At 40.5% G+C, this 13,389-nt stretch overlaps 1 protein-coding gene across 2 annotated transcripts in view; it reads right to left on the bottom strand.

Annotated features, from left to right (window-relative positions):
- PHF6 (PHD finger protein 6) overlaps nt 1-13,064 on the bottom strand; it is a 47,122-nt gene extending 34,058 nt beyond the window's left edge. Inside the window, exons 1-3 of one of the 2 annotated variants that reach the window (XM_049644839.1) lie at nt 12,905-13,064; nt 8,768-8,951; nt 8,442-8,543 (exon numbers count right to left, since the gene is read on the bottom strand). In XM_049644839.1, the coding sequence (XP_049500796.1) occupies nt 8,442-8,543; nt 8,768-8,905 (240 nt within the window). In that variant the 5' untranslated portion in view covers nt 8,906-8,951; nt 12,905-13,064. The remainder of the gene's footprint in view (nt 1-8,441; nt 8,544-8,767; nt 8,952-12,904) is intronic. The other variant, XM_049644840.1, reaches the window with a different exon arrangement.
- Nucleotides 13,065-13,389: the final 325 nt, after the last annotated feature.

Raw genomic sequence — 13,389 nt, 5'->3', positions numbered from 1 at the left:
GAGACAAAAATAAAGTGAGGGCAGTTCACCTTACACTGGTGTCTGGTTTTTTGTGTTGTTTTTAATAACGGATAACACTGCCTTCAATAAAAATGAATGCGGGACAAGGCAGTTAGGGTAAGTTTTCAGAGCTGCCTAAAACATGCTCCTAAACTCCAGGTTCACGGCTTTATTTACAGTAATACCTTACATATCCAACACTGTTAGAAAACAAGAGTGACCTCTGACTTATCTGTTTAAATGACAGCTATCCAATTTACCTGTTAAAAATTCCTAAGAAGAATACCACTGTGTGGTCGGGTGAAACATGAACACATAACTGTATCTGGTTTATACTACAGCTACAGTTAAAAAAAAAAAAAACAAAAAACAGTTCAGCATTTTGAAGAGGGTCTCACAAAAACACAAAGTTAACAATAGAATATTATTAATAATCAACTTTATGTAATAATTAGGTCTAAATGGAAAGCTGGAAAGCAAAAAAGAAATCTGAAAACCATCAAAGTTATTAAAAAAGGACAAAACTGATAGGTTAGGACTTTAAAATTCCAAGTGCTTCTAAAAAACAGAGCCATTGAAAAGTACTTGTTTTCATTAGAGTAACAGACTAAATCTAAGCAGTTACTGAATAAATGAGTTCAGAAAGCTTTTTGAAATTGGAGGGCCATGAACTAATTAAGCCTATCAAGTTCTTACTTAACCTGGTCTCCTGACCTTGGTCTGAATATCACAAACTCCAACTCTATCAGACTTTGTGAGTCATCACTGATGAGGAATATAAATTCTCACTGTAGCTTTTGAAGGTTGTTTTTTTTTTTCATCTGAAACATTCAGATAGTTTTTCTGAGCTCAGCTCTGTAGTTCAGGCTGAGGGTACTTTAAACTGCCGTGTTGCCCACTATATATACTCACTCAGTGGGAAATGTCAAACACATATCCGTACTCAAGTGAGTACCAACACATCCCCCAAAACCAAACATAGATTATTTTACATTACTGGTTTGGGTGCTCCTCCATTAGCACAAATAGATAAGAGGTAGTTACGTAATGACATAAATTTACATTATTCTCAATTGCAAAGAAGTAGTATGTGAAGGCAAAAGAGAAAAATAATTTATTCAGTAATAGTCAAAGAGCTGATTTTCTCCAGCAGTGGACTTGAAGTTTCTCTTTTACCTTACATTCTTTCTCCTTAATCATCTCCAAAGTAAAGCAAAATTCATTTCAATACAAATGACAGGTAAAATACCTACACACATTAATCTGCATGCCATCACCTGAGCTTTTTAAAAAAGTACACATTAAGATGAATATACTCGTGATGCACGTACACTCAGTTACACAGATGACCACGAGGCCAGTGACTCAGGAAGAATTTACCTGTTTTTCCACAAAAATACCCTAAGGCAGGGGTCCTGCAAGCCTGACCCAGCCCACCAGCCATTTTAGTAAATAAAGTTTTATTGGAACATAGACATGCTCATTTCTTTGTGTGTTGTCTGTGACTACCATGGAGACAATAAGGCTGGCAAATCCTTAAATATTTATTACCTGGTCCTATAATCAAAGTTGGTCAACCCATCTTCTAAGGCACTGGTCCACAGCCAGGAGTGTTCATCCAAAATCATCTAGGAATCTTTTTCAAAAGATACATGCCTGTAATGCCCTGCCCACTCCTCTTCTGATGTAAAAGTTGGCTAAGGACCACTGCTCTAAGGATTTCGTAGCACCACTAATCACCTGGCATCTTCTGCTTCTTTGTATGCAGCAAGCAAGCAAGCAGCAGTAGCATTCTGTGCTCTGTGGGCACCCCATTTTGCCCTTACCGAATGCTAAACGAGCCACTGACTCTAAATAGCACTGCCATTTAATACTTACCTAATACTTTTGACCACTTCCTCCTCCTTGAAACTCTTCCCCCTTTGACTTCTACAGCATCACTTTCCCAGTGGAACACATTTCAAATGTCGCTCTCTGTGAAGCCTTCTGACTTCTCAAATAGAATTCATGATGGTCCCGTATCCCACCTCTCTTGTGGCATTATTTACATACTCCTAAGGCTAAACTAGACGCATTCATGGTTGTACCCAAAGTGTCTAAGCATCCTGCTTTGGTACAAAGTAGGCACTAAATTAAGTAACTGATAAATGGACAGACAGATGAATTCTAGACTCCAGACGGAGGACTTGACAAATACAATGCCTAAGGAAACAACAAAAATAACACCATACCAGGCCAGGGAATGTTGAAGAAACACGAAAACCCTCCGGTGTGATGAATACGTAGCGCTCTACCATCCTGAACAAGTAACCAACCTGAGTCTTCCCTTTAGATTTCGCTCCTTCCTTTTCCAACTGCTAGAGCTGCAAACAACACTAAAATTTTGATTAACCAAAAAAGAGGAATTTTATGCTACACCATTACCTCCCTAGCCAATTTATACTTAGCCATTAAGGTTTCACACTATTATCCAATTGAAGCTCTTCTCTCCTTCCAATTCAACAATGAATGAGTGCCCATTTATTAAAATGCCATTGAGCACAAATGAGACATCAAGTACCCTGCTAAGTGCCTTCCATGCACTGTCCCCACTGAATCCTGCGCTAGGCAAAGAGAATCGTCTCTACCCTCCCAGAGTTCACGATATAGCAGGGAAGAAACTTGCACAGGTGTAACAATTACAGTGCACAGCATGTTAAACTCAGTGGCAGAGGTAAGGTTGAGCTGAACTCAAAAACAGAACTGACAGCTAGGATAATGTCAGTGCCTGCACAACATTGGGGACAAACAGGATGTATGGGAAACCAAGAGGAGAGAGAAGGAGATCAAGAATGGGAAAGGTGGATTATGACTTCTGAGGGGCAGGCTGAGGCCTCTGGGTATTATTTCATACACAGTAAGGCACCAGTAAAGGTTCGGAGGCAGGGAAGCAGAGATCAAGTGATTACCAGCAGTTATGTTGGAAGGATGGGAAGAGGAAGACTGGATGCAGGGGAGCATTAAGAAAGAAAAGGAAGCAGAGACATCCCAGAAGGAGAGTCAATGTGACAGATGTGGAAGAAGGAAGACTTGAAGGTAAAGGATTTAGAAAGAGAATCAAGGTTCAGTGCAGGGAGATGATGAATAATGCTTTAGACAGGATGCATTTTAAGATGCCCTTGCAGAACATCTATGTATAGCAGACAAAAATGCTGCCGTTATTAGGTTTCATTCTCCGTAGTGACCACTGTATATCCCTTTTCTCCTGAAAAATCCTGCTTTCCCCATCCCCATCCCCTTACTATCCAAGTTGAAATTCCTGTCTAAGGTTTAAAGACCCAGCAACTATCCCACCTTACTCAACTGAACCATTACTGCCGGTCTCAATGACCTGTTCTGGTAGTTAACCTCTTTCCTGGACTCATCCCCCCGTTCCCTCTTTTAAACCTTACCATCTCTAGGCAGCAGTCTTACTTACCTGAATAGGCAAGGCTCCTCCCACACACAATAAAAAGATGTATAAATTGTCATATATGCAGATTCATGGCATGCCCGATATCTAGATCATAAACTCAAAATCAGATACCCCATTTCTCTAGGGCGCCAAACATTCCACTGGTACTGAGGAAATAACAAAGTAAAGACCACCTAAAATTGGTCTTTTCATTTTCAGAGGCCACAAAAGATATCTTGAGGGTAACAGAATCAGAATATTCTCACCTAGTATGTATGTAAGATTTTTGTCCCCCAAACTAACAATGCTATGAAGAGAATATATTAACAGGAGTTAGATTATGTCCTAAATTCAGAAGTATTTCCATATTTATTAGAAAACTCCTAAGCCCTAATAATTACATTTCTTAAAATATGATTTGGGATTGAGTAGCGTAAAAGGCAGTCTAGTATAACCTAGGGTGATGAAGAGTTCCGGCTCTGGAGTCGCCTGGCCCTAAAGTCAAGCACCAGCTCTGCCGCTTACTAGCTACAGGACCTTAGTCAGATTCCTGCACTGAGCCTCAGTTTCCTCATCCATAAAGTGAGATTTAACCTCCTATCTCACATTATGACTGTCAGGATTAAAAAGAATCATGTATTTAAGGTACTTTGCCCACATCTTAAGTGTTCAATAAATGTTATCTATTTCTACTACTGGAAAAAGCAGGAAAAACGTTCAGAGGATTTCTTTAGACATGGGAGTAAAATTTAGTTTGTAAAGGGGAAAGTTCAGGAGTGACCTGAGGATAGTCATCAACTATATGAAAGACTGTCCATTTTTAGTAAAGACAAAACCCAAATACTTCCTTTAATGGAAGGAGAGAGACCTAAAATAAATGGTTTTAAATTAAGTGAGATAATTAAATTACAAAGAAGGATGGATTCCTCAATTCTGAAGAGTGTAATATAATGACGGTCATGATTCACGTCGCTTGGGTAGAATCACAACTTCTTGATATATTTAATAGCAGAGACAAGGGGTGCCCGGGTGGCTCGGTCAGATGAGGGTCCGGCTCAGGTCACGATCTCATAGTTCGTGAGTTTGAGCCCCACATCAAGCTCGCTGCTGTCAGCACGGAGCCTAATTTGGATCCTCTGTCCCCTTCTCTCTCTGTCCCTCCCCCCACTTGTGCTCTCTAAATAATAAATAAAACATTAAAAAAAACAGCGGAGAAAAATCTTATGTTGGATGGCTTGTAGGCAATCTTGCATGGGGGTGAGGGAAGAGGAACTAAAGGGCCTTCTGAACTCCTGTCCTTAGAGTGATATATCTGACACAGTTACCAATTGTAACAGTTAACTATCCAACGTAGAACTCTTAAGGATTTCACCACCTATCTTCCTCCAGAAAGAGTATGTTCTTCAAATATACTCAAGTATCTCCTCAAAGAGAATGAAAACAGTCATGATGATTCATAATTTTACTTGGAAGAATGCATTTCTGTGCTAGATGGCTGGAGGGTAAGAGTAGATGGTACAGATGTGGTGTCTTCATATGGCTTCAATAGGAACTGGGAAACCATTCTGGAAAAATATGTATCTGTCTCAACTGCAAAAACAGAGACTCAAATGATAAAATTCTTAGTACTCTGGCCATTCCTGGTCCATCTGGGCGCTCAAAGGTGATGAAAAAGAGATGAATTTGTTTATACAGAATAGCTCTCCTCCCCTCATCTTTGTGACTGACATGAAAACCTTGGAAAACTGCCTATGGCAGCAAGAACATAAAAACCACATTCCTGTAACTCCTGCTCTGTGACCTCCCATTCTCTCAGACTCTGACCCCATTTGGTCACCTATACACTTTCATCGCAGGTCCCAGCCTCTTCTCTCGAAACTTCTCTTTGGTGCCAGGGAGCACCTGTTAAGCCAACACCAGGTACAGGCTGGAACCTCACTTGGAAGCACCTATTTTCAGTGGGTATTCACGACCTACCTTCCCTGCACAGATCAAAGTTAAACATACGAATGCCACTCGAGTCCTATCCCCCATGTAACGTATTTAAATTCTGACATTTGGGAGGAGGAAAAGGAACACAACTATAGGCTCAAATTCTTTCCTTTTGCCCCTATTCCTCACTAATAGATGCCCAGGGCCTCAAAATAGTTTTTGAAACACCTTTCCTAAGGCAACTCTTTCGATCTTTTATAGAACTTTTTAGTCATGTAACATCACCGTCTAGTAAGCAGTGATGCAGCATTATCTGTTTACCACTGGCAAAAAGACAAATAAGTTAACGACCTGTCTAAAGTTACATAATGTGTCAGTGACAGAGTTATTAAAAAAACAAGCCTCATGACTTCCCAGCCCAGCATGCTTTTCATTAGCCTACAATGACATGAGCGGGTTATTATTATTTGTAAACACTAGCTACCAGGGTGGCTACCATTTACCAAGTCCTAGCCACGTGCCAGGCACCACGCTAAGTCCCAGATAGTCTCTCTTTGAATTCTCACAGTATCCCTGGGAGACAAGCACTGCCACTGTCTCCTTTTGGCAGGTGAGGAAAACGTGGTGTACACAAGTAAATAACTTGTCCAGGGTCACCCAGCCAGCCAGCGACAGGGCTGCGATTCAAATCCAAGTCTGTTACCATAGTTTGTGGTCTTAACCTCCGATGCTCTTCCATCCCTAGTTCAAGGGACAAATGCCGTTCTTTACAACGCACTACACTTGAGAAAAAATTAACTCCCTATACTATACCATTAAAAAGTAATCAAAATAATTTATATTAGTGAAACGTGTACAAAGTTCAGATGCTCTCTTCACAAACACGTCCAAATAAATGAAATCTCCACTGGATTTAGCCATACTGCTTCATGTAAAACGAGGCACTGCATTTGTTAATAATCAGTAACACTGAGACCAAAACTGCTCCCGTTCTGACTAGAGCAGCCACGTCAAGGGAGCAAAATGCTCACGAGTCAGGATGTAGAGCATTTTCCAGACATATTCATAATGCCAAGGAATAAATAATGGGGTAATAAGGTTTACAGCACAACCACTTGCAAGTAAATAGTATTCTTTCTGTGCATCTGAATTTGTTTTTAAGGACTAGGAAATAAAAACATACTGCTCTGGTTCTCAAAAATCAGCAAGCCATAAAAACATGAAGAAATCTGTGGCGCCTGGGTGGCTTGGTCGGTTAAGCGTCCGACTTCGGCTCAGGTCATGATCTCACGGTCCGTGAGTTCGAGCCCCGCGTCGGGCTCTGTGCTGACAGCACAGAGCCTGGAGCCTGCTTCAGATTCTGTGTCTCCCTCTCTCTCTGCCCCTCCCCTGTTCATGCTCTGTCTCTCTCTGTCTCAAAAATAAATAAACGTTAAAAAAAAAAAAAAAAACATGAAGAAATCTAAAACCAGCAAATAAAAATCACGATAAAAAAAAAAACACGAGGGGCGCCTGGGTGGCTCAGTGAGTTAAGCATCCGACTTCGGTTCAGGTCATGATCTCACAGTTCGTGAGTTCAAGCCCCGCATCGGGCTCTGTGCTGACAGTTCAGAGCCCGGAGCCTGCTTCGGATTTTGCGTCTCCCTTTCTCTCTGCTCCTGCCCTGCTCACGCTCTGTCTCTGTCTCTCGAAAAGTGAATAAACATTTAAAAAATATATTAAAAAAAAACCACGAAGCATTCTATTACTACAGCAGTTTTGGGGATGGGGGAATACAAATGCTTTCACAGTTAAGGCCTCACTACCACAAAAACTGACCTCTGAATTCCCACCTGCGCCAATAATGATTCTAGGGTTTGAGATTATTTATCCTAAAGCAAGTCTCAAATCCTTCAATTTCTTCATATTGCTTTTTTCCCTAATACTACAAGACTGACAACTTACAAAAAATGGATTATTCCTGATCATCAAAATGACAGTTCCTACCTCTGCTCATCCTATTCTTTGCGAAATAGGAGATTATCCAGTGCCCAAGAACATACATATATGTTCTGCCAAACCCATCTTTAAAATAATGAAACATCTGAGGGGTGCCTGGGTGGCTCAGTCGGTTAAGCGTCTGACTTTCGGCTCAGGTCCTGATCTCACAGTTCGTGAGTTTGAGCGCCACGTCGGGCTCGCTGCTGTCAGCACAGAGCCTCTGTCTCCCTCTCTCTCTGCCCCTCTCCTGTGCCCGCATGTGTACTCAGGTGCATGTTCTTTCTCTCTCAAAAATAAATAAACATTAAAAAAATAAAATAACGGCACACTTGAGAGTGAAGCTACCGAAGGTACATTTACAGATGTAATTTCAATAAAGGGCTCAAAGGAGAAATATAATAGCCAAAGAGGGAAAATTGTTTCAATGTAAACCCTACTGCATCATAAGTACAGAGAGCACTTTTCTAAGTCCCGAGGGGAGACAATATTACTTTTCCAAAACAGCAATATAGTATCTTGTCAATCTGGTTACCAGTAGTGAAGACAACTACAGGAAGTTACTGTAGCATACATACCTTCAGAAAAAACAGAAAAATTCATCAAAAGTTACACAAAGTCATAAATGCTGTTACATGGCTGAACGACAATAAAATGCAGCAAGTGGTAACATTGTTTTGCCGAAAGGGTACTGTCACCTTCATTTATGATCACCACAATTACTTGATGACGGAAGAGGAAAACACATCTGAGTTATGAAAATTCCCTTGAATGAATGCTTTAACACGTGATCTATTCAAATTAAGCAAACTGCTTGTTTTCTAAGTCAACACAGCCTCCAAGAAGATTTTAATTCTTTTTGAAAAGAAAAAAAAATCGGAACAATATAAATATTGATTCCCTCCTTTTTTGTCAAGTGATAAATAGGTTAAACCCAGCCTTGGAATTCTGGTTCGGGGGTGGGGGGGGGGGGGGGGGGGAAGACTGCAATTTAAAATTATACTGTTAATAATAATGCAATACACTCTAAAATAAGCAATTTCCTCTTTAATGAACTTAAAGTCAGTTTTATTCTCAAGAGGCAGAAATACCAACTTACCAGCTTCGTGCCTCTTTTAATTTCCTTTTGGACATCTTCAATAGAAAATCCACCGAGACTTTCGTTATCAGAGTGTGATGATACCAAAGCAGATGAAAAGAGCTATAAATTACATTTAAAAACAATTAAGATTCATATTTAAAGACATTACAGTGAAACAGTCAACAAGATGTTAACTTTAAAAGGAACTTTTCTAGTACAAATGGCATAGCATTAGTGAGAAACCAGATCTTAAAAATTTAACTGACTTTCATCCTGTTCGGGAACAGTCAGTCACTGTCGGGTCCTCCCGGTTTCGGGTCTCTCGGCTGCCGGCCTCTACTTACCATGCACTTATGGTGCGCTGCCACCTTCTGGTTTGCAGATATTAGTAACTGTCCGCATTCCTTGTCTCTATTTGACTTACAAAAGCCACATTTGCGCTGTCTTGTGGGCCCTTTTTTCTGTTCAACTGAGCTTGACATGATTTTTAAATTGCTTTTAGAATGCCACTTTAAGCCTCAAGAAATGCTACAGAGAATGAGAAGGGCAACAAAATGGTTAATTGCGCTTTAATATCCATTTACACAGTCATGTAGTTGTTTAATATTTAACCTAAGTTTTAATATATGCATTTTTAAGCGGGTATTTAGAATAGACAAATGAACATTAAAACCTGAAATGCCTCCATAATGAAAAAACCAAATGTATGCATAAAGATAAGTTACTGAAATAATTCGGAAAAATCAAACGGCTCCCAAATTAGAGGATATGTGAAATAACTAAAACGATTTCTGTGTGGATAAATTAAAAATGTGCAATGTGTGACACTAAAACAGTCATCTGCTCACAATATTAATGAAAAATATTTTTCATGTATAGCTAGATTCCCCTTCAAGGAGACCAAGAATTATATATCTGAGAACAGAGCAGAAACTTGTAAGAGAACTACACAATATCCAGAGTGAACAGAATTCTAGAATTGCACAACTTGTTCAAGTTCACATATTCATAAACCAACAAAGGAGAAATGAATGCACTTAACCGTGACTCTGGAACACTTATTTTTAAAATGTGAATTATTTTCAAGTTTAGAAAAAAATCACGTATACATCTTTAATAAATTTTTGCTATTGTATCCCTCTTTAGAGTAAAGAAAAAATTAAGCTTATAAGTCTATTTATAAAAACCATACTTTAGGAACCGATTATTTATAAAAAACAACTATATTATCTGACTCTGAGGCTTATTCCAAAAGTCTGCAGGTTAAAGTTACAAACAGAGAGTGGTGTTCTAAATGCAGTAACGTTCACATTAAATTAGCAATATTGTATAAAGGAAGGATAATTTTTCTGTGTGACCCTTAAATCTAGTCAAATTATAATTTTAGGTAGTAAAGTCAAACACAAAGAAAGGGAAGAAAAGCTCTAAGATAGAAGGTTTCAGATTTAGATCATCAATCTCAACATGGATTCTTAAGAAGAACCTAAACAAGTGTAAAATCAGTTATGTGATTTGTGTAGTTTTCCCAAAGCAACCGAACTAAGTGGTCCAGGATCCAGGCTGCCACAACAGAAGTCACAATAAATAAAATCTGCAATGTTCATCTTAAAATTTACTAAAATTCTTCCCATTGTTCTATATACTTGAGTATTTTCATAATACTATGTTGAAAAATGGACTCACTGACACCACATTGTAGCTTTGTGAGAAGCACTTCATTCACCAGCAAGAACAGTAGCAGCTGGTGCCAGGAAGGTGTTAGCTGCAAACCACTCAGTGCTTTATAATATAAAACTGCAGATACTTAATCAAAATTTAACGTGAAGCCACAAAGAAACAGGTCTTTTTATCAATTTATACCTAGGGTTGTTTTGTTTTGTTTTTTAAACAAAACTTCAAAGGCCTTGGCAGTCTGTGTGTTGATGGGTTTAACAAACCCTTAATGCTATCTACAATTTTAAATACCTTAGTCTTCCAAACGCCATCGGATACTTTACAACAGTACTGTATTCACAGCACTGCCTATAAACCATGAAACTGATTGAAAACAGGCAGCAAATACTTTTAGGATTAAAGAAAAAAAAGGACATAACAGAGAAACAAAAGAAACAAAAGGGGAAGTGTGTTTGCATTTGTACAGGCAAATATGTGTTCAGTTGCTTTATCAAGAATATAGCTGCCAAAATCTTTAGAATTAACCATGCAAAACAGCAAAATTCAAACAGCACCAAAATCTGCTATTTGAGTTCTAAATTAGCTTTCTTTACGACTATGCAATGAATAGTAGACACTCTGAAACCACTGTAACATGTTCAGCATTTCTCCCCGGTCATCCTTGGCCAGTTCAAAGGATAGCACATTATGAATCTAATCTGTACAGTCATCTTTAATGTGTAATTTCTGCACAACCCTAGCATAGGCTATAAAACCGGGTTGTAAGGTTCTAAAAAGTCCTAGAGTAAAAAAGCACTTTTTACTCTTGAAATTGATTCTGAAAATGGTGTCCCTCAAATTGTATCCGTACAGAATTCTGCCTGTTTTGAATTTATAAACAGGTAAATTTGTCATCCTAATTTTGAGAATTCCCTTTTCTAAGATATCAAATACCCAAAAATCTAAGAGAGAAAAAAGGTACGCTTTATTTTGCATTCAAAAATATTCTAGTGTTTTCATCAGTTTAAATTGGTAAAGTGAACAGAAAACACAACAAAGTGCACCAAACCAATTAAAAACTTTCCCCAATGTGCAATGACTAAATGGATTTTTCCACTAAAATTAAAATAATGTATCTGTGCATATCTTGCTAATTTTTTACAGCCTCCTTGTGAAACATGAAGTGGGGAACATCATGGAAACAATGACTCCTCACAAAAATGTCTTTATCATAAAAATACAGATTTTTATCTAATGCTGTCTCACTTGTGGTCTCTCGTTAAGGAGAATAAGGGCATTCCAAGGACCAATATTAAGGGGTTCATAACGATCCACGCAGCTATGTGGCATTTTAATTTCAGCGTAAAAGGTTTTTCAGGGCACGCAGAGATCAAACTTTGATGCTTTTGCCCAACAATGAAACCTTTTCCTTAAAAGAAACATAACATTATGGATCATGTTATAAAGCAGAAAAAAAGAGGCAAAGATAACAGCGTGAGAAACATAATTGAAATGTCTGAAAAAATATAAAAGCTCGATTAGTTAGGCTGAGGCAATCAATTCGTTCCTGATTTTACAAGATGCTGTAAAGCACCAAGGTGGAAATAACCTGAAACATCAAGGAGAGCATTCAAGAACCAAGTCGAGAGCTCATTCAACGTCTCGTATCTGAAAGACCATTTCCACAGAAAAACAAAACAAAACAAAACAAAACAAAAACTGCCGTTCCGGAAGATCAAACAATCCCACACGCAATCAAGCTGAAACATACAGTTGAAAATACATAAACGTGATCCCCAAACAAGCAGTATTTCGGTCAGGAAAGTTACAGTGAAGAGAAATAAACGATCGAGATGAACCGGAAGGGCACCTGAATTTGGTTGCACGATATTATTACATGCTTCGCACTGCTTTTTGCGGTTATTCAAAAGGAAACTGAAGGAATTTTCCAGTTGTTTCAAACCCAAGGGTAAGAAAGAATTTGAACTGTCTGAATAAGACCCGATATTACGTAGTAAGCCGATGAAAAGAAAAGGGGTTTTCAAAAAGAAAGGATTTTTCAACTTCCACGCAGAATATCGAAACGAACAAATTTCAAAAGAATGCCGTGCTGTTCGTCCATATAATAAAAGGATGGTACACATAACGTACCGGATCCTCTCTCCGTTATTTATTCCTCAATACACACTAGACTCCGAGACCTCCCTCTAATCAAGCGCTAGATAAACTCGCAAAACTATCTTCCTCTAAAACACTTTAGCAGGTCCTTTCGGTCGTCAAGTCAGGGTCCCCTAATCGTCCTTTTCCAGTCCTCCCGAATCCAGGAAGATATCCCACCACTTTCTTTAACCGTCCTTCCCCAGGAGTTCGCTCTCAAATAGTCTTCGTTTCAGATCTCAGTTTCACCCCTCATTCCCCCCACCCCAGAGTTTTTCCTCATTCCGCAAAGCCAACCCTCTTGCCATCCTGACCATTCCTCCTCTTACGCTTCCCAAACTGGGAGTCTCCCTCCTTCCCAAATATGTCCTAAGCGATGGCAAAGACTAAAAATTCCCAGTATTTTTTCCTCCCTAAATGCTGCGCCCCTTCCCCCGAAGTCTACGCTGGAGCCTAACCGCTCCCTTAGCTCCTCCGAAGCACTTTTCTCAGCCACCTCTCTGCCAAGCGCCTTCAACGAGCGGCGCTTCTGGGGTCCTTGACAATAAAGCGAGACCACCGAGAGTCCCCCTTAACAACGGGCAGGGGCGGCGGCCTGGCCACCGCCATCCTCCTTGTCTTCTCCCGCCGGGCAGAGAATGGGGGGCCCCCGAGCTACCGTGGGGACTCACCGGCGGGGCCCAGAGGCGAACGGCAGGGGAGAAGCGCCAATGAGGGGAAAGAGAAAGAAGTCGGTGTCGGTTCTCCGGCAGCGCCTGGGAGCGGGGCTCTGTCGCCGGAGGTTGTTTCCTTTCATTCGAGGAGAGACGGGCTCGCGGAGCGCCCTTACGTCGCCCCCCTCGCACGCAACGACTCAACACAGCGTTAATACGTCTCCAGCGCGCCGCGAGCCCCGGTTGGCTGCACGGCCGGGGCAACTGAAGCCGCAGAACCACGGCGCATGTGCCGAGGCCGCCCCCAGTACGGATCGGGGCGGCAAGCTCCGCCTCCTGCTCGCGCGCGTACCTTCTATTCTCCGGTCCGCCGCTCAGCCAAGTGTTTGGGGGCAGGCTCCGAGCAGATAGAGAAAGACATTCGAAGATATCGCCGTGGGTCGGGGGGAGAAGGGGCAGGGTTGGGACTAGAAACCGTTGGGCGGGAGCCCTGGGTAACCAGT

This window comes from Panthera uncia, chromosome X, assembly GCF_023721935.1.
Source record: "Panthera uncia isolate 11264 chromosome X, Puncia_PCG_1.0, whole genome shotgun sequence".
Lineage (NCBI taxonomy): Eukaryota > Metazoa > Chordata > Mammalia > Carnivora > Felidae > Panthera > Panthera uncia.
The sequence above is the reverse complement of the archived record's forward strand: the minus strand, read 5'-3'. Positions and strand labels throughout refer to the sequence as shown.